General features: G+C 44.3%; 1 protein-coding gene and 1 long non-coding RNA gene across 22 annotated transcripts in view; one reads left to right on the top strand and one right to left on the bottom strand.

Annotated features, from left to right (window-relative positions):
- ADCY4 (adenylate cyclase 4) overlaps nucleotides 1-27,959 on the top strand; it is a 1,677,325-nt gene that overhangs the window by 1,225,752 nt on the left and 423,614 nt on the right. For all 21 annotated transcript variants that reach the window (XM_069633796.1, XM_069633797.1, XM_069633789.1 and 18 more), the window contains one exon: nucleotides 18,860-18,943. In XM_069633796.1, coding sequence (XP_069489897.1) covers nucleotides 18,860-18,943 — 84 coding nt within the window. The remainder of the gene's footprint in view (nucleotides 1-18,859; nucleotides 18,944-27,959) is intronic.
- Nucleotides 23,550-27,959, bottom strand: part of LOC138521180 (uncharacterized) — a 184,862-nt gene continuing 180,452 nt past the window's right edge. Inside the window, exon 3 of the long non-coding RNA XR_011282961.1 lies at nucleotides 23,550-26,512. This is a non-coding gene — a long non-coding RNA (uncharacterized lncRNA). The remainder of the gene's footprint in view (nucleotides 26,513-27,959) is intronic.

The raw sequence follows: 27,959 nt of genomic DNA, 5'->3' as shown, positions 1-27,959 counted from the left end.
AAAGGGCCTTGAGTTTGATCCTTGCCGCCACAGGGAGCCAGTGAAGGGATTTCAGTGCCAGAGAGATGCGGCCGCTGGGCGTGAGGCCAAGGATAAGGCTTGCGGTTCCGTTCTGGAGGTGTTGCAGAGGGCGCAGAGCAAAAGAAGAGAGGTTCAGGAAGAAGCTGCTGCAATAACAGCCGCTCGGGAGGGCTCCAGGAGAACCAGGGCTCGGGAGACAGTGAGCTTCTGGGGGAAGGAGAGGAAGGGAAGAATACCTCTGAGGAGGTGCAGCTGGTAGTGTGACTTCTTAGAGGCGTCCGATATATGAGGAGAGAAGGAGAGTGCGGAGTCGAAGATGACCCCGAGGTTTTTTGCCTTGCAGGTAGGAGCAGGAAGAGGGCCAAGAGAGGCTGTTCAGAGAGCTGCAGGGAAGGAGGGAGTGGGTGAGCCGATGAGTAGAATCTCAGTCTTACTGGCAGTAAGGCAGAGGTCATTGGTGGCACACCATTCCTGGATAGCAGACACAGTCAGAGATGAGGGAAGGAGAGGAGGAGGCCGAGGGTAGCCTGAAAATGAGCTGGGTATCATCCGCATAGCACTGAAAGTTGGGGCAGAGAGCGGCGATGCGGTGGGCAAGGAGTGCCAGATACTGGTTGAACAGCCAGGGAGAGAGATTAGATCCCTGGGGGACACCAAAGGTGGAGAAAAAGATGTCAGAGAGGAAGGACCCCAGTTGGACCTGGGAGGGTCGATTGGAAAGGAAAGAGGTCAGCCAAGCCAGAGCCTGACCAGTGATACCCAGGTTGACACGGAGACGGTTGAGCAGGATGGCATGGTTGACAATGTCAAAGGCAGAAGAGAGATCGAGCAAAATGAGAACACACAGTGTTCAAGAGAAGGTCTTCACAGATGTTCAAGAGAGCAGTTTCCATGATTCTGGCAGCTCTGAAGCCAGATTGATGGTCATGAAGTTTCTCCAGAAGCTTGCCCAGGAAGGGAGTGATGGAGATTGGGTAACAGCCTCTATCTTAATCTGCCTGCCTCGACTCTCCGCCCTCTGCAACTCATCCAGAACAGAACTGTGAGACTTGTCCTTGGCCTCAAGCCCAGGGACCGCATCTCTCCAGGACTGAAATCTCTACACTGGCTCCCAGTGGCTGCGAGGATTAAGTTCAAAACCCTCTGCATTGTCCACAAGGCCTGGGGCCTAAATACCTTCAACTCTCTCTTCCTAAATATCTTCCTTCCCGAGCCCTTCGCTCATCTGTCTCAAACTCCCTCAGGGTCAGCCGCTTCTCCAAGCAACGAGCTGGGGGTAGATCTCTCTCCGCGGCAGGGGCCTCCCTCTGGAACAGCCTTCCTGCCTCCCTGAAACTTGAGGAGAACCATCTCCGGTTCCAGAAGCACCTCAAAACCTTCCTCTTTGCTTCTGCTTTCTCTCTCCCTCTCCCCTGCTAAATTCTTCACTGAAACTGCACTGAATCTGCAACTGGGCCACTCTCACCGACCTCGGTCCTGGGCCCAGCCACTCTCCACTTGCACTGCCTCCCTGGCAACCCCTGCACTGCGGGACTGTCTCTGTATCCCTACAGCCCCCCCTTCCCAGCACTTGCCTGCACTTAACTTTTACTTGCCACCAGCTGGCCCTATTTATTTATTTTATTCTACTTACCTTGTACTGCACTTCCCCCCTCCCCTTCCCCTTTTTCCCTTCCCCCTACCCCTGCACTTGCACAATCTAAATGACACCTGGCCTAGTAGGATCGTCGTCTGTCTTCCCCTTGATCCCCCCTCCCTGCCTCGTCGCGCCTTGAAACACTTGTGTATAGGCGCGCTACAAATGCCATATCATATCAATAGTCCAGCCTGGATAGAACCAGGGCTCTGGAGACAGCGAGTCTCTGGTAGAAAGGGAGAAAAGGTAGGACTATTTGCATCTAACCATGCTTTTATGTCCTCATCTATGTATGTGGCTGAGCATGTTACGGCTGCTACCACACTGTCATGCAGACTGGTTAGCAAGCGCATTGCCAGCACTGTGCAGAAAAGCAGTTCAGTGTGCTTAAACCAGATGAGAGGTCTAGCCTTCCAGATGTCCCACATTATTTGCCAAATTTGTTTTGACACCATTGGCGCTCCTTTAGGAGCTCTGAATTAGTTGGCTTGCCACCATTAAAGGGTAAAGTTATATAATCTTGTACTGCGTAGTCTGAATCAATCTGATACAATTAGTGTGGGCTTATGTGGATCAATTTGCTTTAGTGCAAGGAGGAGGCCTTGTATCTCACTCACCTTAGCTGATGTATCAGAAGATTGTGCAGAAAGGAGAGAGGTTTTAGGGAAATAGAAACAGACCCACTCTGATCACATCTATAGTCAATTGTTAGAAGTCCCTTGGCTAAATGCCTTGATGAAAAGATGACTGTTATATACTACACTGCCCTATAGGAACGTAACTCACCCAATTAATACCAGAGGAAAGGCTGCATTTAGTCAATGCTTGCCTTTCTATCCTATTGGCTCTCTCTTATGACACCATTAGCTTGTGGGCAAAACAGTTTAGAGACTTGCAGAGTACAGCCCCAGCTTGACAGGGCCTCTCTTAAGGCTTTGTCTGAAAAGACTGGCCCATTGTCAGCTTGGGGTGAATGTTGTGCTGTCATAGCTACTAAGCAAACCCTTTATAACCTCTTTACAATCAGCTTTCTTCTGAAAAATCAGCCAAGTGAACCTCATGCACTAGATCACAAGTATTTATACCTGTTAACAGGTGTCAGTGGACCTATGTGGTCCCTATACTTGCATTCAAAAGGCACTGGCGCCCTCATTATTGTGCTTACTGTTGGTTTGCAGGAATTGTTCTTTGTTATCTGCAAACAAAGGGGGGCATTTTGCTATGTACTGTCATACTTTGCTATTGAGCCTGGCCACCAGTATCTAACCTGCAAGAGTCTTGTAGTCGCTGAAATCCAAAAGTAGGTTTATGCTACACTTGCATGTGCAGCGGAGATTAATTCTAATTAACTGTGCTTTTTAGGTAGTAGCTTGTCAACAGGGCTTCCTTTTGACCTAGGTACAGTGATTGTCTCTCTATTCTCTTTTACAGTATCATTATACGTTGTGGGGAACCCCTGAAGGTTAGGACTATTTGCATCTAATCATGCTTTTATGTCCTCATCTATGTATGTGGCTGAGCATGTTACGGCTGCTACCACTCTGTCATGCAGACTGGGCACACTGTGCACAGAAGCAGTTCAGTGTGCTTAACCCAGATGAGAGGTCTAGCCTTCCAGATGTCCCATATTATTTGCCAAACTTGTTTTGACATGATCGGCGTCCCTTTAGGATCTCTGAATTAGTTTGATTGCCACCATTAAAGGCTAAAGTTATAATCTTGTATTGCATAGTCTGAATCAGGCACAATTAGAGTGGGCTTATGTGGATCAATTTGCTTTAGTGCAAGGAGGAGGCCTTGTATCTCACCCACCTTAGCTGATGTATCCCTAATTGTTTGGTTTGTGTATCCTGGTGTTTAATCTCATAAAGGGTTTGCTTAGTAGCTATGACAGCACGACATTTACTCCAAGCTGACAATGGGCCAGCCTTTTCAGACAAAGCCTTAAGAGAAGCCCTGTCATGCTGGGGCTGCACTCTGTAAAAAATCTATCATCTTATCTACTTGCCACCATTAAAGCTAATATGAAATATTTGCTTCTGGGTGACTTCAACTTATGGTTTAACCATAAAGATGACAAAATTGCCTTGGAAATGCAAAAAGCACTACAGGAATTATGTTTTATACAATGGGTTCAAGAGGCCACACATAGTTTGGGCCATATCCTAGACTGGGTTGCAAGCCATGAAACCAATGTTAATGATTTAATACTCTCACCTTGCCCGTGGTCAGATCACTATTTTGTGTACTTTGACATTCTGGTAGATTTTCCTATCAAACGTAAATGTCAAAACCACATTAAAGTACTGTATCGAAATTTAAAGAACATCAAGATGAATAAGGTAGAATCATTTCTTAATATTACAACTGACCCTTTATTTGACTCGCTGGAAAACTTAGAAAAAAGGGTCTCCTCCAGTTTAGAAAATGTTGCTCAAATTCTTGCACCTATAAAGATGAAAACGACTAAAACTGAAACTAAACATAATCTATGGTTTACCTCTGAGCTTCAGTCGTTGAAATCACTTGCTACCAAATCATATTACTTGTGGAAGAAGCATAGTACCCCACTGCTTCTCAACAAATATAAAGCCTCCATCTCGACTTACAAAAAAGCTATTACTAAAGCTAAATCCTGCTTTTTTAATGACAGAATACAAAATTCCCAGCATAATACTAAAGAGCTTTTTTGCATCCGGAAGGAACAAGAAAGGACTAACCATACCATCCCAGATAGATCCATCCCGGATGATGTCACTTGGTTCAATGTTATGCAACAAGCCATGCATAAAAAATTAGATACCATCAAGGTAAATATACTAGAGAAATGTAACAACTTAAAATGCATTATGACTACACCTTCACAATGGTCCTTTCAGAGAGCATCAATGATTCCTATCTTTAATCTCTCCCCCATAACAGAAAGGGACTTAGAAACTATTATCACCCAATTTAAGCCCACAAGATGTAAAAATGACATGCACACTACTATGATAATTAAGACCTGTGTCCCTTCCCTAATTACTTCCATATGCCAATTTGTCAAAACTTCTATATCTACCGAACGGTACCTCAGGATCTTGAGAAATCCTGGGTTATGCCAATTTTGAAAAAACCTGGCCTCTCAGTTGACATGCCAAACAATTATCGCTCTATCACCAACACAGCATTCTTGCTTAAGATTCTGGACCGTGTGGCGTACATACAAATTGCTGATCATCTAAAAACATACCCCATCCTTAATGACCATCAGTCGGGATTTCGAGTTGGATATGGCACCGAAACCACGCTTCTTGAGCTGAAGTCCAAATTGATGGCACGTATGGATAATAAGGAGGCATCTCTACTTATGCTGCTAGATCTCTCCGCGGCTTTCAACCTGGTGGACCATGATATCATGGCCACCAGGTTGTCTGAAGTGGCCAACTTCTCCCCACTAGCTTGCACATGGGTTTTGTCATTTCTCAACAATCGAGTTAGCAGAGTCTTCCAAGGCAATGCCGAATCTGAGTCCATTGTTACAACCTGTGGTGTTCCTCAGGGTGCCTGCACTTCCCCCTGTTTTTACAATATATTCACGGCTCCCTTGTTTGCAATGCTCGACCATGAGAACATTATATTTACCAACTACACGGATGACACCCAATGTGTCATCCCGCTTCAAGGGTCCCACAGTCTGGATGAAATTGCCATTAATAAAGTTTTTACTATAATTGTAACCTGGATGGTTCATAATAAGTTATCACTGAACAAATCCAAAACGGAACTATTGGTAGTCGGCTCACCGCATACTATTATTAAACTTGGTCCACAGTATAACAACTTCCAGCTGGGAGAAGAATCCATCAAACCTCTAAAAAAAGTAAAAACCCTGGGAGTGACTTTCGACCAACACTTGTCTATGAAACAGCATGTCAGTAGTATTGTCTCATCATGTGCATACTACATTAAGCTTCTAACACATCTAAGGCCTCTTATCTCACAGGACAATGCAGAAACTAGCGCGAGAGCAATAGTAGGCTCTAAAATAGATTACTGCTCGAGCCTTCTGATGGGAATTAATAAATCTGAATGTAACAGGCTGAAAATCTGCCAAAATGGGGCTATTAGAGCCGTTATGAAACTCAAACACAGAGACCATGTTACACCAGCGAGACGTGAGCTGCACTGGCTGCCTGTGGCCTCTAGATTTTTATTCCGCACCCTGACTATTGTACATAAGTGCAGATCTGGGAAGATGCCTGGATATTTACAACAGCTATTATCCATAAGAACTAGCACAAGAGCACTTAGGTCAAATAACCTGTTTCTTCTATCTGAACCTAAGTGCCACACTGTCAGAACAACCAATTCAGCCTTCTTCTCTAATGGACCTAGAGCCTGGAACGCTCTCCCGCTGGAGTTAAGATCCATGGACTCCTTAGAATTCTTTAAAAAAAGATTAAAGACCCACCTGTTCCACTAAACAACCGATATGCCATAATCTCGTTCAGCCCTACATTATGAATATGTTTCCTGTTTTTGTTAGCTGTGTTCTGTAGTGCCCTCACGCCTTCGGGTTCATGGTCGCGCTATACAAATGTATTAAAGTAAAGTAAAGTAAAATTGTCATGAGTGAATTGCCACATAACGCAGCACAGGCAGCGGAATACTTGGAGCGTGTCCCACTTGCTGGAACAGCAATCCCTTCCTAGTATAGTATTTTTGCAAACATCCAAAACAGGATGTCTGTTATTGCTGCTTCTGCTTCTGATCTTGAGACCATTTCAGTGCATACATTTGTTTCTAGTTATTCTGGTTTATAGTGATGTGTTATGTCTGGTGCTGTTCGTGTTGCTTCTGCACTATCATTTGTATAGCAACCAGAATCCTTTCTTCTAGAGCAAGGTATAGCTCAGAAACGGTATAGACATGTGAATGGCATGCTATAGGCTTTGTCGCTCCATGATTACATATTACACACGTAAGAGTTATTGGACTAGGAAAATAGTGTCATTTATAAATCCTTGCTTGTCTTCCTGTACTGAAGAGAACTACTTTGAGTCTCCTTTGGTAGACTTGGTGTTGGATGCGTGTGTGCTCTCCCTCCCAGTCTGTTGGACGGACGTCATGCTTCAACTAGTCACATAGTGCTTTCACAAATGCTGCACAGTCTGCCACCTATGATTGCCCAAAGTTAACTGAGCCAAGGATGGGCTGCAGCTAATTAAGCGCACGTGGGCTTTGCAAGTGTGTACATTTCTCTAGGAATTGTGGAGCAACTGCCCTTCCCTTATTAGATAATGAAAGCCCCATAATTATGATTTCTCTATGCGCTATCTATGACTTCTTGAATTTGAAAGATGCAGCCTTTAGCTGCTAGTGTCCTAATGCTGAAGTGCACCTTCTATAAATGTAAATGTAAGTTATCATGTGTACAGCATATGTCATCTACATGTGTCCAACGTGTCAGCATGTCTGTATGCCTTCTAAGAGGGAGTGTATTCTACTAGAGAATAGTCAAGTAGTATTTTGTACACCTGTGAGAATCTAGTGATACATGTTATTGCCCTTAGGGATATAACTGTGTATGCCTTGCTCTCTGAATTCAGAGGTTGTGTAGGTTGTGTAATATATCCATTCCCCAGATCCAACACAGTCTTATAATTGTATCTCTGCATGCTACCCAGAAGACCTGAACTATGAATGTTCTGTACAGCCTCTGTGCTTGTATTAGCATGTGAGATCCTAAAATCTATTACCCATTAATATGAACCATCCGAAGCGGATATTGGAATTAATTCTGTAATGTAGGAGCTTGCCTGTTCTATAAGAACCCCTTGTTCCAATAACTGATTCACAATTACTTTCAAATATGGTATAGCCTGTGCTTTGATTGGATATTGTGTCTGAGGCTTTGGTGTTGCCAACACTTGGCATTATATGTGGAGGGTAATCAATGTGCTGTCATGTCCTACATGATTCTTGTATCACTGCGTTGCATCTAGAACAGCCCATAAGGCTGCATAGGAGATCACTACATTTTCTAAGTTTGTCTGAAATAATTGGGTTTAACTGATCCTTCCATTCTAGGGCTTTCCCTAACATATAGCCTGGTCCAAATATATTCTGCTAAAATGCCATCTTGTGTTAGATGCATATCAGACCAAAATAGTGCCTCTATTTCCTTTGGATATTCCCCTTCAAGTTGAATTGTAACTATATACTCATTATTGTCCTCAACCACTTCTCCTGTGGGAGTATCCACTACTACATTTCAATTAGTAGAAATGTGTTATATAAGCTTCTTGTGTCGCTCGTTGAATATGGAGACCTGTGTGCCAGATTCCAATTGTGATACTAACCAATCCGTTGGGTCCTTAGGCTCTGGTATTTCTTGTGAGTCTGGTTTAGAGTTTCTACCATTGTTGCATTGTCCACTATCAAAACTGCAGTCTGCTCCTTCCTCCTTTCTCTTGGCAGGCTTCTGCTCTCTCTTGGGTGATGAGCCCTGAAGGATAGTCTACATCTCAGTATCTTTGTGGCTTCTTTGTCCTATCCTCTAATTGTTGGGTACTTTTTTCACCACCTTTGCCCTCAAATGGTCTTCTATTTCAATCAGCATTGTACCTGCGACTGGTGCTATCACTTTATGCAGACAGTGTTCTGCTACAAAAGGTCTCACTTTCTTCTTTGGCAGGGGGCATACTGGAAGCCTTTGTCCTTCTCCTTCTACCTCTAGCTCTAGCTGAGAACGTATGCCTATCTCCTGTCTGATACCAGTGGTACTAGTAGGTGTTGCTCTATAGTGTTTCTTCTCACCTAGTTCCAGGAATAATTGCCCCCGGCTATTGGCAACCCTAAACTCATTGCTGCTTCTGTTCCCTGAGCTCGCTTTCAGTATAGAGGTTAGTGATGTAACTGAAGGAGTCCCAATTAAATTAAGGTGCATCCAATTATACACTGAAACCAACTATCACAGTGTTCCATTGGTGGATTACAACCTGTTGGCATTATGATTGCTAGCACCCTCGCTCTCTGCTGAGGAGTGACCTGAGGGTAAGCTGCCTCTAGCTGGCTCAGTTCACTGCAATACCATCTAGGGATGTTCTCGTGCCTTGTAGGGCTGATGTCCAGTAAGGGTTGTAGGTTCTGGAACTGAAGTGCTCCTTCCTCCTCTACTACTGCTGGTCTGGGTGCTGTTGGAGAAGCTCCTAAGACTTTATATTGTACAGCTTGAGCGCAGACAGTGTCAAAATGTCTCACTAGTATGTCATAATCGTCCCAGGTATATGGGCAATTTGCCCCCCTGTCTGCGTGGAACCTAAGGATGTGTTTTAAGGTCAGCCCTTCCATGTAAAAGAAAGGACCATGTCTAGCCCTTGTGGCGTGGCGTGTCAATACCCCTTGAAACCCGTTCTGGTGGTCTACCTTCTGTAAGGCTACTTCAGGATACCCACAGGGTGTGTACTTTATTTGATATAGATCTCTCTTAATGTGCAGGGTCTCATAACATGTCTCCTGGCTTGGTACCAGGTCTCTTCATGTATGTGAACAGCGTTTCCCCGGGCAATCCTCCAGGCACTGCCACTGTGAATTTGGCATTGACCTTCCTAACACCTCTTTTCTTGTAACTACCTGGTTACTGCATGGCAGCAGTTCACAGTTATAGGAACATCATCATATGGGTTAGCCATTCTAATACCTTTTAGCTAGATAGCTGTCAAGAGTATGTATTAAACATCATGCTCTTGACTAAAGCATTTGAATGCCTCCTAGCTTGATAGCCACATAGAGGACTTGCTAGAAAAGACACTGTGTCCATCACTAGAGTGTTTTAAGTTTTGGTTTACACCCTCCTCTTCACTAAAGTGTACTATTCTTTATATCGCTCAGGCCTGAATCAATATTTTGGGTATAGGAAAGGTGTGCAATGTCCTGCCGCGTTCGCCAAAGTGACGTGATTTTTATCACCCCTACCTCAAGAGCCTTGCCTCCACCCCCAGGGGAGTGTCCATGACCACCCCAGTACGGGTTGTGGTAGATGTAGGGGTAGGGAAAAGCATGCACATGTCACTGTGCAACAGAGATGATAGTAGGCGGCTGCTCTCAGTTGCCAACACAGGAGAGGTTTACCAATATCACATATATTTGGATTGATAGTCCATTGCTCACACCATTCAGTAACCCTTCGTGTGTATTAAAAGACATGTACCTTGTATAACACATCAATACACAGTAGTTTAAATAGAAGCCCCACACTTAATAATCATGTTCAAAGTCATCTGATATCACTCAGTAATGTACACTCAATGAATGTGTCTTACTCTCTTGTTTAAAAAATAAATCATGTTAATTATGAGAAATATATAATAAAGAAACATCATTATTATCATTACTATACACAACACACTCAAAATGAAATAAACCATTAATGGAAAAGTTGAACCATTGTCATTGCCTCTACCTCAGGTCAAGACTAAGACTGATTAACCTTCTCCAAGAAATCAAAGTCACCTTAAAAACCAACTATCTGCCTCACTAGGTTGTGATAGGCAACCTCACAGAACATTCTAGGCGATCTAGCACCTGCCTCACCAGATCATGATATACAATCTCATAGAGGCATCTACCTCAATCAATAATCAATACCTTTCTCAATGTGATATCAAATACAGGGTAAAAAGAGCCTCCTTATACTCACTAAGTTTAGAAGGTAGGGAATTGAAGAGGGCTGGAAGAAAAGACTGGATGACTGTAAAAATCCCAGAATTCTAAACCGAATGGAAAACCCTATTGCTGCCCTATAGGCTTTTCATCGAAATGCATAACAATAGGATTGAATGAATCAAAAAGAATTAGATGTCGTTTGGATTTAATGGTGCTCAGCATATAGCCAATCCAGAATAAGGTGTCTGCTCTTAGGCCCTTAGGCTGTGAGCTGAAGTGTCTTGGGGTAAAAAAAGCAAGAGATCATTCCCCAAGCAGCTAATAAAAATGCAGCTAAAAATGAAATGAGTTCTGCTAAAATAAATGTTTAAAAATAGCCAGGATCCAGCATAATGCTTCAAATCCCCAGAAAAGGATTTGGGAGTGGGCTGCCCCTTCGCATCTGGGAAGCCTTTTCTGCTCTTCATCTCCGACCAGCCTTCTGCATCTGCCTCCGTCTTCCTGCCAGCTCTCTCACCCCAAACAGCAATGGCCAGGGGCTGACCTTACTCTGTTATATACCCTCTGTGCCTTACCTATTTTCAAGCCCTTCACACCTACTGTCTGTCCTTCAGAAGCCACTAGGGATTTTGCCAACAATTGCATTACAGCTGACAACATCTTTCTCTTGCAAAGAGTAGCCAAGGACATGGTCCTGTGTTTCAGAGCGAACTAGGAATTCCATCAACAATTGTATCTTTAACTGGCTCATAATTCACATATACAGCATGGACAAGGACATAGCGCTGTCCTTCAGAGGCCACTAGGAATTTTGGCAACAATTGTATTTTTAGCTGAAAGCACCCTTCTTGTGCACAGCATGACTAAAGACATGGCTCTGTCTTTCATAATCGAAGTACACAAGGCCTGCATTTTGTAGTTCGCAGTGTTCACCGCCGCTATCTATGTTTTGTGTTTTACGAGTACATTTGCTTCCTTCCCAGACATTGTTTACACAATCAGAAGGTGCATTGCCAGGCTCTAGGTCATTGGCTTGCAGCACACACTTTTAGAAAAAAACTGTAATGTACTTCATTGCAACATGGAAAAACAAATCTCGCGGCTTGCATTTCACTAAATATACATGTGTTTATTTCCTGCTATGCATTATAGCAAGGAGGCCGCCATTCCACTCAATATTAAACTGTTTTCATCACACAGTGTAGAAGGCCTGGTCTGCGACTCAGATCACAGGCCATATTAAGCATGGCTAATATGGGCAGACATAGAAAATACATGTCAAGCCAGGTTACATGGCTCGGACACATGGTAACATGTTTGTTGGCATACACTTTTATTCATATGAATACAAGGGAAATACCTACCTAGCCCTATTACTAAGAGGGGTTTCCCTGCCTCAAACCAAATACTAAGGACTCTGTAGGATGTCTGATAAAAGTGCATAGTCCACTGTCCTGTGTCAAAAACCTATTTACGGTCCTTACTTCATCAACTGAACTAGAAAGGATGGGAGTCTTCTTGATCCAGAAGAATTAATTTGGGGGAATGCACTGTTCCAAAGCATACCGAAACAAAGTTCCAAAGTAGCAAAGTTCTCTGGCGCAAAAGAAATCCAAGTTCCAACTCAAAATGTTGATGCCCAGAGAATTGTTCCATTCTCTTGGTCTCACTCAGACTTCTCACTGTTGTTAGAGACACCAGGGGAAATGTCTCCCTTTCCCTGGCTTTCTTTAGGCCTCTTACAATGTCAAGAGAGTGCCTTCCTTCTCTTGACTTCTCTCATGCATTTCTCACAACACCAGGGAGGATGCTTCTCTTCCCCTGGCCTCTTTTTTCGCGACACCAGAGAGGATGCTTCCCTTTCCCTGGTCTCTTCTCTCACCTTCATTCACCTTGTTTTCAAGTCTCTGGGGTACGGGTCCCAAATCCGTAATGTTCTCTCAGGATTGTATGGCAGACCTGGTTTACTAGCCTGCCAGGTAATGCAACTGTTTCTTCCCTGATAGTGTTGCAGCCCTGGTTCACTATCCTGCCAAATACTGCGACAGTGAAGATGACTGACGATAGGAATCTTCATTTGGGGCGGTTTCCAGACCTATCTTCCTTGGTTTCTTTCTTGGAGGCTCAGGAAGGTTACTTTGCTTCCCTGAGTTTCCCTTCTTCCCTTGTTTGGCTGGTTCAGGGTATCCCGCTGATCCCTTCTGCCCCCACCAACTATCCCAGTCACCCCGGTACCGCCTCTAAATTGATAATAGTGAATACATGTCATCTCTACAATAAACTATTGGTTGGCATAATACATCATGGGTGCCTAGCATTGGGGGTTTTAAATGGTTGGCATCTTACTGAATAACCTTGGGCAATTGACAGGTCATGAACACATGAGCCAGACATGAGTAGGGGAAGAGAGGTCCAGAACTGCCTTCCTTTCAATTAAAAAATATACTATCCCTTATTCCTAGGCCAAAAGGCAGAGTGACCCCTTTGTAGTCGACGTTGCAAGGTGCCTCGTTTCTGAGAATATGCAGGGATTGAGGCAGGTGCCCATCTGTGCCTGGGGCTAATGAATAGACAGTGTTCTTGAATTATGGATCACGTGTGAGGACATATTTTAAATTATTTTACCCTGCATTTACTGAGATTTTAGCTAATATAAGTGTGAGTCTTACTACCTTCTTGACCACTGGGAACATAGTCGATCCGTTTCTTATGACATTTTTAGATTATCATTGATCTGCACCTGGCCTTCAAAGGCTGACTGTTCTTTAATCTTAGAAAAATATGTCTTGTGCCATGGGAATTATTATCTCGTGTTCTATTCCGAGCCGTTCAAATCCTCCCTAATTTCTCACCTTGGCAGGATCCACGCAGCTACTGTCAGTGCCCTGCACGGGTCTGGATTTCAGTAAATTCAGCAGTTCAAGGTTCCATGAAGCTTTGAGGTCTTGCATTTCAATGCACGCGGTTGCTTCCATTTTGAAAAAGATGGATGTCCATTACGATGAGCTATATACGTGCATCGTTCATGTTGCATTTCAGCATATACATTGCTTATGTTATGTTCTTTATGTCTTTATGGTTGCAAGCAATATTCTTTGTGTATAAATACATACTTAACCTAGTGTCTGTGTTTCTGTGTGGTGAGTGCATATTTACTTTGTGTCTATTGCATGCGCAGTTAACAGTGAGTTTACTTTTCTTGGCATCTTTAGTTACATCAGGACCATTTCCTCCTGTATCTGCCTGGGATAAGGCTGATATGGTTGCCTTAGTGAGTAGAGTTTCTCACCTATCCGATAATGGGGTGGGAGAGCAGCAATAAGTATGAATGACGTATTCATCTGCCTGTAAACAAATCCCTGTCACTTCCCTTGGGAACCAGCCTGTTCCGGCCACTCCCTTCCCATTCCTGTCTTGTACCGCAGGCCTTTGCCGTGGGTGGGTGAATCCTGACACAGGTGACATTGTCACAGCCTCCTCTCTTTGGAATAACTTACCAACATAGATCTGACTGACCCGCTCCATCCTATGATCAGGAAGTCCTGAAAACCCTACTCTTCAGAGAATATTTTGCCAATGACTGATCACTCCACTCAACCATACTTCTCCTCTCCAAAGTTCCTCCACTCCTCCCTCCACCCGTTTTTAGCTGCCTCTGCTACCACTGGGACCTATCTGTAACCCCAGGGTTAGTCACTTATGTACAGCTCTGCATTGTATCTAAGCTAGGTTTGAGCTTTATAAATCCCATACATACATACCATACTGTCATGAGAGAACAAGGGCAGTGTATATAGCAAGGGAAATGTGAACAAGATGACACAGTGAATAGCTTTGTGTCAAACAACATGCACTCAGGAACCAAGACGCATGTACTCTAAAAGCTAGGATGTGTAAGTAGAGCGTAATAAGAATACAAATATATGAAAAGGCATGTGCGGTAAGCACTTAGAAGAAGCTCCTTATGATTACAAAGAAAGTCAGCAAGCTCCCCACCCATAATTGCTGTTGCAGGAACTGTCAGCGCTAAGCCCACATACATGACAAGAGTTCCTCCGCGCAGTTATGCTGGCTGCTGCTGCCCGCGTCCTTTTTTCTAGCAGTATCTGATGGCCTATACTGGTATACCTGTGTGATTGGCACTGAAGATAGCCATGGGTGTCTCATGAACTGAAGGCAGAGACACAGTAGGCTCTGGGACTGAAGACATGTACTTAGGGTGGACTGTCGAGGCTCTCGGGCGAATGAGTCACTGTAGCTGAATACAGGCATGCCAGAGGGAACTCTGAAGACATGCATGCTTGAGGTATCCCAGCAGCTGAAGACAAGCAAGTAAATAGCTCTATGGCTGACCACTTGCATGGTGGAGACTCTTGAGTAGATGGCAGACATAGCGGAGGTGCAGCGATTCAAGGAGCTTGTGCCAAAGGTTACTGCAGCGCTGGAGACTGGAACACAGAAGAGTCAAAGGCTATAGGCAGACACACTGAAGACTCAGACATCGACAAACACATTGGTGGGGATCAGGAAGAGAAGGCACCTCTAGGGCAGTAGACTCCTTGGCACCAGTAACCAATGACTGAGCATATATTTGCAGTTCCTTTCCATAATTGATAACACAGAGGGCCTCATTACAAGTGTGCCGGTCCGGAAACAACGGTGCCGGTAAGCCTACCGGCACCGTTGTTTCCGGACCGGCACAAGCCTACTTTAGGATCTCAATGTATGTAGACCACTCTTGTTCATTGCGTTTGGAAATCAGACTCTTGCGTGTGTGCTAGTTCAGGGTTGTGACAAGCTGCTACACTGAAAATCCTAGGTAAGGAAGTGCATAGTGAGTCTTCAGCTTACTGAAATCCTGGACTAACAGGAGGACACATGTCAGAAACAGTGGCCTGATTAATTGCTACACTAGAAGAAAATACTTTCAGTCACAGTTGATCTTACATCATGACAAATCTCATGATCTACTAAAGCCTCTGCACTTAGGATCTGAACAGTGTTCACATCAACTAACGATAAGGTCTGAGGTGTATTCAGAAAAGACTAACATTTTAGATTGGTCTTATAAAGAAACACATTGTTGTTTTAACTCCTGAAGCTTAGCTTTAAGCATATCCTGCATTAACTGTACATTACTATCAGCAAGCACAGTGGGAGGCATGGCCCAACACTATTAATATGGATGTTCCCTGATTGTACATTATCACTTGCTGCTTGTAGGCTTTGTGAGTTCTTCTTTTTGCCAACTTTGTTATGTTGAAGGAACTTAGTATAGCGTGGCTATCACCAGGGGGTACCCTGGCACTGTAAACAGGAGGAACATTAAGAGACAGAGCAAGAAAAAGGAAAATTATCAGGAACAAACCAACAAGCACAATAGCTATTGCGTGTAAAGAAAGGTCTTGAGGGGCTTGCACAACTTAAGATAATCTCCCATAAGCCTCAGGGTCAGATGAAGAGAATTCCACAATAAGGGGCCAGCAACAGAAAACGTCCAGCCCCCCATCGTGGACTTCCTAGTCCCTAGTATCTGGAGATGGTGTTGGCCAGCAGAGTGCCGAGCTCTATTTGGCACATACAGAGAAATCTTCTCACAAATGTTAAGGGCTCCTTGGCCATGTAACGCCAGGTGGATCATGCACAGGCCCTTAAACTTCACCCTGCCCTCAACCAGGAGCCAGTGAAGTTTATTCAAAACTGGGGAGATTTGGGAAAATTTAGGAACACCACCCACCAACCGTGCTACTGCATTTTGAACAAGCTGCAGTCTTTTAATATGTTATTTGGAATGGACCAGTAAGGTGCCATTACAATAGTCCAGAATACCAATGACAGCAGATGCCACCACAGGGCCTTTCATGTCAGGTGGTAGAAAAGGCATTACTTTAAGGTTCTCAGCTTGAAGAAGCCATAACTACATCAGGCGCTGTATGTCTGAGGAAAGGGTGGTCAATATTTGAATCCCTAGATTCTTGACAGAATCGACCAGAATAGGGACTGCCCACAAAGATGTAGGCCACAAGTCTGCGGTCCACAGTGACCAAGCATTACGAGGACCAACCACAAGACCTTGGTTTTATCTCTGTTAAGTTTTAACCAGTTTTGATTCATCCAAGCTCTAATTTCTGCTAGAAGCTCTGCAGATGCAACGCTGCTTCCTTAAGATTATGGTCAACTCCGAGAATAAGATGGGTGTCATCCACGTAGGCATAGAACTGACACCTATGATCCTGTATCAAGCTAGTCAGGGGGTGTATGTAAATGGTAAAGAGCAAAGGTGAGATAGCAGATCCCTGAGGGATGCCATAGGATAAGATGGAGGGAGCTGATCTAAATGGAGGGAGTGTTAGCGTTTGAGTGTGATCACACAAAAAGGACTTAAACCATTCTAGAATTGTGCCAGTCACTCCAACCTCCTCGAGGCGGTGACATAAGATGGTATGGTCTATAGTGTCCAACGCTGCAGAGAAGTCCAAAAGAATCAGGAAACCGACCCCATCTTGATCTCGTATTCTGGCCAGATAATCCATAAATGATAACAGCACAGCTTCCATGCCCATGTATGGACAAAATCCTGATTGAGATGGGGTAAGAATAAACTCCTCCTCTAAAAAGGTTCTCAGTTGGGATGTAACAGACTCCAGCACTTTCATATGAAAACTTCAGGAGTGAAATGGAACAGAAGTTAGTTGGGGAAATAGGATCCAGGGTCAGTTTCTTTAAAAAGGGGTAACCAAAGCATGTTTTAAATTAGGTGAAATTCTGCCTCGTGATAGTGAGGAATTTACAGCTATGGTTACCAGAACTTTAAGGGGTTTGGGGTCCATTGGGGAACATGATTTCAACAGAAGAATGATTTTGAAAATCTGATCCTCAGAAGCAGGAGCAAAAGTTGAGAAGGTTACGGGGGTTAGGCTGAGATTTGAAATACAACAACGAAGGGGATGGCAATGTCATGATCTCATGTCTGTGTTTCCCTTAAGCAAACTATTAACATGAGACTTCTTGACATTAGGCACTAAAGTCTGTTCTGATACAGAGGAGAATGCTACTGTCTGAAGGTAGCAATGAGGGGATCTGTGAGCGAACCCCTTTGATGGAACTGTGTAAGATAGCTTAAAGACAATACTCAGGAGGATGAGAAACACCACCTGGAATATAATCGAATCCCACGAGCCCTGCTGATCAAACAAGGACACAGGAAGGCTATAACAGCAAAGAGAGAATAACTTAATGCATAAGACTCCTGAAAAGGGACAAGTAGGAATAGTGCTTAAAGAGTAGTTGGACAAATTGGGCATTCACACAGAAGCTGGATACAGCAGCACACTAGACCTTACAATGCATAGGAAACAAAGAGAAGTGCAAGGGATAACTAGGAACAGACTCCAAGAGAAAGTAGAGGAACAGGAGTAGGGAAAACTAAAGTATGAGTGCAAAACCACCCTCCTCCCCACCCAGGAAAGGAAAGAAAAAGGGTACAAAATAAGAAATCTCTTAATGAGAGATGTCCAAAGGATCAGGAACAGGGCAAAGTCAAAGTAATAAAGAACAGAGACAAACTGGGAAGCATAGCCTTTTGATTAAAGCAGCATACTGGCTGGCAAAAACCTGGAATGGATCCGCAAGGGAAGTGACAGGGAAAATACATATTTAGAGCTCCCAAATTACCACACCACTATCTCAAAGGTTCGGAAAGGAAAGTCCAATAGGGAATAAACCCCAAATCAGGCCCCCAAGTAACAGGAATGAGAGTGAAGGGAGTGAATCGTGAAACAGACATAGAAGGTTTTGTTTTTCATTCCTCCAGCCAACCCATGTTCCTTTGTCTCTGGCCAGAAGATTATGTGCTGATTTTGCAGGATGGATGTAAAGAATATAGGGGTTGCTCAAAGAATTGAAAGGTGATTTACTTGGCTTTTCAAGTCCTTAAAAGTCAAACCAATCATGAAAATGTGGTTTGCACTTTGCATTTCATTTGTCTTTTCATCTTAACGGATGTAGATTCTGGAGGGAAAAACAGCCCCTAGCTTTCAGCAATCAGTCCAGCGGGCAAATGCCCAATAAGTAATGTAGTGGGTGAATGCCCAGTAAGTAATGTTATGAGTCCACCCCTGCATAGGCAGGAACAAAGAGAAGAGGGTCTGAGGGTGGTAGCACTTCATGCCTTAGTGTTAAGGGAATGTAAATTCAGTTTATTTTATTTGTATCATGCTACACCAGTGCTATCTGTCTTGGGACATGTTGCCTCGGACAGTAAGGAATGACTATGGAAAGTTGGGAGCACTAGAAGAAATATGTACATCATAATGATGTTTTGTTTTTTACAGTATCCTGTTTATACTGCTGCTCTGCCTCCCTCATGTATTTATAGACATTTTCCCATTTACCATCATCAATTTCCAACTTCAATTTATTGCAACTTTAGAGTAGGGGGTGCCCTTCAGTTTCTGTCAAAAGTTCTGGGATCTCTAATGTCTTCTATGAGTCTATGTCTGCCAGTCTGTGCCCAAGCCACCATTTATTAATATCTCACTTTTCTTCTTACAGTTCTTTTTACCTGCACCTGATTGTTCTTCTCCGAATGGCACTGGAAGCTACAACTTGAACTCCCAAACATTGCTGGCCATGCCGGTGAGTGCCTTCTCCCGATTTAATCCATCTAGTTTACAATAGTCACGTACACAGTATGTTCTCTGCAATGCATCAATCCATCCATGTACCTATATTCCTGCAAGCACACATGCATACTTCCAACGTACATGCTTACATACATAGCGAGAGGAGAACACCAGAACTTTCACATTTTCCAGTTTTGCTAACTTTCTCTAATCTCCAGCGTTACCCTGTCTTCCTTTCTTTCTGCTCCCTGAATTACAGGTCTTTAGAAATTGTTTCAGTGGGGGGAAATGGAGGAAGGGGGCGCTGCAGAGCAGAAACTAAAATAGTTGCCTGATTTTGTGCTCAGTCCATGGCAAGATCCTTTACATAAATGAATCCTCTTTGAAGCCCGAAAATCATAACTGCAAGGTCACATTGGGTAGCACCTGCAGTCCATCAACTATTGGCTGAATCAGATGGAGATTGTGCCTCAGCGGGAGCCGGGAGACGGGGCAAGCTGTCAGACCAGCACACCAGCACCCTGCTGGGATATCCAATGAAGGTGGCAGCAGCAGCAATCGAGCCTGCAGCACTTGGAGGCCTGAGAGGGGGAGGGGCTAGACCGTTAATGCTTTCTGCGTTTGCCGCATTACACTGGTGAGTGAGGCGCTGCTGTCTGGTGTCTCTGAGCATTATGGTGACTGCGATATCCTTTTGGTCTCTCTACCGCGGTGGCCATGGAGACTGCGGGCTGCGAATGAGCTCAGACACGGCAGGAGGCAGCGTGGAGCCTCAGTTTCAGCAGCTCGACACGCTGCTGTCCGTCTATAGCAAGGCAGCGCTCCTTTTTATCCTTGCTGCCTGGTGCTGCAATTGAGGGCTTAGCGGCAGTGATCCACTAGTCTGTGAGGACAGAGGAGCCCGGGGGTCACTATATACTGGCATAAGTATAGGTTTGTGGCACACACTTTGGAAAGACATTGCTCCTGTAGACCGTTGGTGGAGTATTGCAGGGGAAAGACCACTGAGTGAGTGCTACAATTTTCCACCAGCGCTGCCAGCCATCTGTTTCTAAGTATGCTGAAGGGCACAGGCAAGGGTAAAGGTCCAATGGACGCGTACACCAGTACTCCACTGGGGGTCCTGAGACCAGTGACACATGTGAGAAGTGCTGAAGTGCAAATGCCAGTTGAATCAACATCCACAGATCCCTCTTGCCTGCTTTTCAGAATGGCTTTGCTGCAGTGAATATCAGGTTGGATGATTTTGCAGCTAACATCACCTCCCTACACTCCAAATTAGAGAAAATAAGTGGTTGGATTACAGATGTTGAAGCCAGGATTAGCTGAGTGGAAGATAAAGTTGAGCAGCATGATCAGGACATTACCTTATTGAAGAAAGACCTGGAAGTGACAACCTGGAATTGTGCTATCAGCGTAACAATGTCTGCATAGTTGGTGTACCAGAGGCTGCGGTACAGGGGAGCAATGTAGACATTCATTGAGTAACTCCTGTAACCAGTGTTGCGGGTGCCAAACGCACTTTTGCACCAGTCCCGAAAACCTGGAGCGCCTCCACACACGATAATTGTCAATCTTAAATTACAGAGACCTTACACTGATGTTGGCTAGAGAGCGTGGCACTCTTCATTTCGAATCAACTAACATTGTATTTGGGTCGATTTATTTAACAATTTTCATCGTACTACGTGTAAACATGCAAATATGCCAGGTATCTCATAAGACCACAGAAATAAGGTACTCGTTAAAATGCACAATATGCAAAGTGCAATGCTTGCTGGTATCTCGATCATGTATAATATATTCCAGCTTTAAATTAGGTAATCCATTCAAAACTGGGTTTAAATCCTATCCATTAATACATATAGACACACGAACAATGCTGCAAGGCTAACATATTTAATGGAATGTTTAATTATGCAACTGGAAATGTAAAGCGGGTGTTAGAACAACAAGGTTAATGTACATATAATTTCTGCATGCCAAGAAACCATAATATACACATCCACGAATTAAAGGGTCAGTACAGTATCCAAACACGTTCCACCATTAAGGTGAATACAAGATAGCCCAAAAGATGGCCGACAGGTTCATGGCAACTAAGGAAGGACTACTCGGTTGCCATGACTCCTGCCAACAAACACGAACGCCGAGATTTTACTAAAGCAGCAGTGCAGAATGGATGCAGGTTGATTCGAATGGCTAAGAAGCCCTAACTTGCACGGTAATACTTGGCATACGAACGCTTGCCGTAATAGACGGTCCTTTAGCATTACACGCAAGCAACATGAAAAATGCGATCACGCGTTTAGACAATAACGCGATCAGTTAGCCTGCAACAATGCGAGTAAGAAATGCTCTAAAAGCATGCCCCAATGTGGCAAGAGCACCCGAGACCAAACAGTCCCAGGGCCTGATCACGACCTCGGCGGTAACCCTTAAATCCGTCGAATCAGGGCTATTGTCGCCAGCGGTAAGAGCGCGAATTTTCCCCATTGAGCCCAATGGGGAATGGGGCATTCCCGAATGGGCTCAATGGGGAATGGGGACCTCCAAGTGATCCCGCGCTATTAGCGCCGGGGGCTATGGCGGTCGCGCTAATAGCCCCCGCGCTAATAGCGTTAGTGTTACCGCCCAGGTTGTGATCAGGCCCACAGTAATTTAAATAAGGCAAATAGATGCATGGAAAAATAAACACCAAAAAACAAGAATGCCACGTAGCAACTAACATCGGCGAGCAATTAAGGATTATCTCCTTTTTAGGGATTTAACCCGATAAATCTATCGAGAACAGACGGCAATTTATCTGCACGTTGTATCAAGCTAACTGGTAACATTATCATAACAAAAAAGAGAATGGTGTTGGATGTTTTTCTGTTTATATTCAGTTTTGGCATATAGTTATTGGTACCCTGTGTCCTTGGAGACACATACAAACAATACTGGAGAAATATACATATCAATACTTGAAATTCAGGTGGAATAACTGCAAAGAAAGCACATATGCAAATCAAGGTAGCAGTTTGTGAAATTTCGTAATCAGCCATTTCTAATATGAGTTTGAGAATATGGCAATAGCTTAGAAATACAAGTGCAAAATGTGTTAACAACAACTATCAGTTAAAATCATGATGTTCATTCATTATTATTTTTTATTCCATTTGTCTTTCTTTCTGTGCATACTCTCTACCTTAAATATCCTCCCCTTTACCCACCCCTTGTCTTCTCTGTCTATTTACAAAATGTGTGACATGTACAATAATTTTGTTGGCGAAATGTAGAAATCATTGCTCAGTGTTTATTATTTATTTTTTGACTATGGTTTGTGCACTTGATAACGCATTCTGTTCAATTTGTCAACATATCTAACAGCCCTGGTTTGAAAAAAGCCTTTGTTTGTGTTGCCGAAACACATGTTACCATGAAGGGCATTTAGAAATAAATCTTAATTTTGGTGATACCCTTGGACATAGTTTGGCGCATTTGTATGAAGGAGAGCTTCAATATCACATTTGAACAAAGACTCTTTTCTTTTAGCGGCTGTAGAGTTGATATTTCCTTTGAAGGAGGCTGCAGACCAGTTTGTCAGATGGTTCACCAGACGAATTCCATTTCCGCTCAGCTGCCCTGCACTTGCCTTTAAGTGTTGTAGATAGATTAAGGGCAGGGAGGGTTGTGTCAGGGTGGTAGTCAGCCACAGGAAAGTGAGGAGGAGAGTAGGTGGAGGCAAAGGGAGCCACTGTCACTTTTTTCATGTGTTTGGTGACCTTGAAGCCGAGTGGTTGTGCCGGGTGAGTTGCTGCCAGAGGAGAGGAGAGCTTTCCATGAGTTGAAAGAAGAGAGTGGTCAGTCCAAGAGAGAGGTAGTGAGAGGGATAGAGAGTGCGATGTCAGTAGAGATGAGAGCATCCAACATGTGGCCCGTGGTATGAGTGGAGCCAGAGGGTAGAATAGAGAATAGAGAGGGAGAGAGAGTCACATAGGTTGCGGAAAGGTCCAGATAAGTCAGATGTTGAGGTCACCCAACAGGAGGAGTTGAGAGGAGGATGATAGTAGAGAAGAGGCTAGGTCGGCCCATTCCCAGAGGAAGAGAGTGAGCTGTCCAGGAGGCCAATAGAAGGTGGCCATGAGGAGTGAATATTTAGGAGAGAGTGAGAGCCTGCAGACTAGGCACTCTAAAGAGGAGGTCTGAATAGATATAATAGACATAGGTATCCATTCAGGGAAGATCAGTACTACTCCACCACCTGCCTTCTTCATCCTGGGTGCCGAAAGGATGTTGTAGCCTTCAGGGAGGAGAGTGTCAAAGCTTGTGACAGAGCTGTTCTTGAACCGTGTTTCAGTGATGGTGAGCACATCAAGATCCATGAGTTCGAGGAGGTTTCAGTATCAGATGAGTGTTTTACAGCAGAGCGAGTGTTAAGGGTGACAATGTGGAGTAGCTTGCCATCCTTAAGGGTCTTCCATGGGGGGGTGGGCGTATGGGACAGTGGTCCCCCCGAGGGTGGCAAGAGGGTCAGAGAGATAGTAGTGGATGGAGGAGGAGTCAAGCCCGACAAGGTGTGGAAACAGAAAAATAATATGAGGCCGGGAAGCCCAAAAGAAACACACCAACACAGGTTACAAAGAACATACAAGTGCTTTATTTAAAAGCTACAACAGTTACCAAAGTCAATTGACAAACGGATAGCTATTCGGCTCTCAGAGTAACGTAACGAACTTCAACGAAGGTTCGATGCATTAGTGAGAGAGACCGTACATTGGAATACTTGGATCTTTTATAATATTTATCCAGCCCTTGGCCAACCCCCTCGCGGGTTAACCATTCTAGGAGTCTGGCTTATGGGTTCCTTGCCAGGTCAATCCTATAATATATGCATTTTGATTAGTTTCGCTGATATAGTTGTACATTTACACATGGGTCAACAGTAGGACAAGGTCTCAGTTCGCAACCCCGACAAGTGGCCTGCAGGCATATTAATTATTCATGTGTACGAAGGTCACTACGGCCAGAATCTTACTCAGAATGTCATTCGGCCTCCATTTGGTGTTCAGAGTGACTTCCATATAACAAGAGAACCTAAAATGGCAGCTTAATCCAAGATGGCGACTTACATTACTTTCTCTTAGGTCAAGACCTTGCCGTGGATTTTGTTCGCATATGATGTTTTTAGACTACTTGGCGTAGGCCAATACACATACAATTGTTACGATAGGAGGCATAATATTGTTTCAATTCCGACAAACCCTCCTTTTGGCCTATGCCAAGTGCTAATATCATTTCTAATACTTCTGTAAATAACTCCATGCATTGTCGTCCATACATCCTGAATCATTATCTGTAATGTCTATAGCCATTAGGTCGTTCAACAGAACCTCTTGTAACACAAACTCTTTAGATGCTGTGTCTGGGGCATACATTTTGTGCCCTACTGTGCTCACCGCTTGAGCACAACATCCCCCTAGCATTTCACATATACTAGGTAGACATTGGAAACAGCAACAAAGGAATAGCAGGATTCCCAAAATAACCAGGATAACAGAAAGCACCTTCCAACCCCAGGATCGTAGAGAATCCCAGAACCAGGTGCTAATATTCCAATCTCCCACAGGAACATGCACCTCAGAACTAAGGATGTGCAAGTTCTGTATTGCTTTGAAAATTGTCGGTGAGGAATCTGGTACGAAAACACAGCAAGCGGAACACACTAATTTGCATACTCCACCACGTTCTGCCAGGATGACATCTAATGCTATCCGATTTTGGAGCGCTACCAATCTTATTGCCTTTTGTTCTAGTGTCATATTGTAGAGTATATCCGTGGTCCGGTTGATGGTTCTCTCCAGTACTCTTGCTAGCCCCCTAATGTTTTCAGAGTTTGCTATCTGTCCCCAAAATGGCACAACTGATTTCGCTATATCTCCCAATACTTGCCCAGGGGTATCTCCGTTCTCGTCCCGCCGTGGGCGAGCCTTAGAAACTTCCAATGTACTAGTTATAAATACCCCCGGTAACAGGATTCCTAAATAACAGGTTCCCTGCCAATCCTTGGGCAACCAGGGAAATGCTGAACTACCACAGACGAAATAAACAGGCCCCCCTACATACAGAGGCCGTTTCTCCCCAGTCAAATTTACAATGTTCACACAACCTTCAAAATCTCCCATTGGCCGAGTGCCACACAAAAGGGGACTAAATTCGGGCTATGATTAATAGAGTAGGAAGGGGGCACAGCGTCCTTATTGCCTATCGGAGCCATTTTAAAGGAAATTAGAGTTTGGAAGAGATAGTTTATCAGATGGCCTAATAGAAGCAACATTAGGTCTACTTCTATTTGCAAAAAGCCAGCATCCCAGGGGAGTCAATTCACGTTTCTCAAAATCATTTAAATTAGTTCCATCAAAGTTCCCTGAGACGCTATCATTCCAACGGCCAAAGAATAGTGCTCTAAGAGAAGCATAGCAAACAGTCGTTAAAGGTAAAGGATGAATATACCATCCTAGCCCCTTGTTCCCATGTTGCGGTAAATGGGTGCAAATCCAGCAATTACTCTTATTAAAAATGGGATGCGTTGCATTCATTACTATCATTAAAGTGTTATTATGATACTTTCGTCTATGCTGGTAGTCTCTAGGTGACAAGGTGTGAAGGTGTACAGAGGGAGTCAAAGCAGTAGGTACAATCTCAATTGGCAGTAGAGATTTTAGAGGGTAAATTTCTTCGAAGTACCAAAGTCCCACAGCAGTAATTACACAAATTCCAATTATTATTAACACAACACAGCAATACGTTTTCGGGGTCCAGGCACATTGTTCGTTGTCCGAGTTGGTCACCCCCTTATTTACAAGTCCAATGCGGGGAGCAGTGGTGGAGGTGGCAGGCATCGTAGTTTCTCAATCGACGACCCCAATGTTCGTTGCTGGCGACACTACAGTCGCGCGACTTCTTTGTCCTTCCCAACCCTAGCCAGCAGAATCCCCCTTTTTTTTTTGTTCGAAAGGAGCTTTCTTTTACAAGAGAAAACTTTCAATCACTTCTTCTTTCCAAATGCACGAAAAAGACCTGTGCGTTAGTTCTATTTTCTTCGCCGAAGGTCGTACCCGGTGGTACCCAGAACTGTTTGATCCAGAAACAAGGTAACGTCACTTCCTGAGGGAAGCGACGTATCGGAGGCGACGGAAGTCGCAGAACTTGAAACAATGTTTTCCGGAAGTGACCTTTTCAAAGAGTGCGGAGACGAAATGGACTGTTCCCCAAGCTCCACGGGCTCAGAGAAATTCTCCGACGCACTCACAGCGCTGTTTGCTACTCCAGGATCAGAGATTGTAGCATCAGCGAGGGGCTCTGCTTCTTCTGTAACGTGTGGCATCGGGTGAGGAAGTTTCTTGACATGCGTCGCGTGGATCCAATGCTTCTTTGCAGCCACCCGCAATGCTGTTTGGGTGACCAACAGTACCTGATAGGGTCCCCTCCAGCGAGGAGCGAGACAGGAAGACCTTTCGTATGCCTTCACTAGGACCCAACTTCCAGGCTGAATATTGTGTCCTGGGCCCGTAAACCGTACAGGTAAAGCTGATTGGACCTGATGATAAATGAGATACAGATTTTTAGTCAACTGGTTACAGTAGTCTACAAGCAATACATCCTCAACCTCCCTTAAGGTTTTGGGCTTCGGAAGGCCCCAAATGTTAGCAGGTCTACCCATCACTACCTCAAATGGGGAGAGCCCAGTCTTAGTTTGAGGTGTGGTACGCATGGCTAACAATACAATAGGTAAGGCATCTGGCAATTTCAGTTTGGTGTCGGCACATGTTTTTGCAAGCTTATTCTTTAAGATGCCGTTATGTCTCTCTACCAACACAGCACTTTGAGGATGCCTAGCTGAGTGAAATCGTTTTTCAATGTGTAACGCTGTGCATATCTGTAAAATTACTGCTGCAACCATTTCCCTTCAGCTGTATCCAACCAACACCCATCGTCATCCAGTTTCCCCATTCCTTCGGCCCGTCTTTTAGATTCTTCTATTGTGGCATCAGTTTGGATATCTCGCACAGACCCGATACCCTCATCCATTACATAGGCATCTTTTGTTTCCCTTAGAGCATACATGTCTGCGCTAAGGTCTGTGGCCGTTTGCCTGGCTATATGGTCAGCAAAAGCGTTCCCTTTTCCCACATCATCTATGACCTTACGATGTGCTGCACATTTCATGATCGCTAACTGCCTAGGGAGTGAGAGTGCCGAGAGCAATTGCACTATCAGGGGACCATGCTGAATCTTGGTCCCATGTGAGGTTAGGAACCCTCTTTCCGACCAGAGCCTCCCAAAGTTGTGAGCCACCCCAAAGGCGTACTGGCTATCAGTATATATGTTTACTGTATGCCCTTCGGAGAGTTCACAAGCTCGGGTCAACGCTATAATCTCTGCGGCCTGCGCGGAGTTATGCGGAATTCTCTTAGTTTCAACAACCGTACTCAACGTAGTAACGGCATAGGCAGCTGTAGATGTACCATCTGGGAGTTTGAAGCAGGAGCCATCACAAAACAGCTCCCCTTCTGCATTGCCCAAAGGAGTATCTATAAGATCTATCCTGGCCTTCGTTTCCTGTTCAGTGGTATACAGGCAGTCATGTAATTCTTCGTCACCGCAAACAGTATTTCGCGGGAAAGGTAGAAGTTCAGCCAGATTAAGAACACAACACCTCTTAATTTGAATGTGAGGGGCAAACAGAATTAATTCATACCTTGTCAGCAGTGCAGACGTGAGGTGTTGCGTTTGAGTCTTATTCAATAGGACATCTACAGGGAGAGGTACCATCAGTATTAAATCATGGCCTAGGACCATCCCCTCACTCTGTTTTACAGACGCGGCAGCAGCAGCGACAGCTCGCAATCATCTTGGCAAAGCGCATGCGACAGGATCAAGGGCGGAGGAGTAGTAGCCGCACGGCCTATTCTTCCCTCCATGTTCCTGCGTTAACACAGCCAAAGCACATCCATCACATTCATGCACAAACAACACAAAGGCCT

The sequence above is a fragment of the Ambystoma mexicanum genome, chromosome 13, assembly GCF_040938575.1.
Source record: "Ambystoma mexicanum isolate Mex_15411 chromosome 13, UKY_AmexF1_1, whole genome shotgun sequence".
Lineage (NCBI taxonomy): Eukaryota > Metazoa > Chordata > Amphibia > Caudata > Ambystomatidae > Ambystoma > Ambystoma mexicanum.
This window is presented reverse-complemented; position numbering and strand designations above follow the sequence as displayed.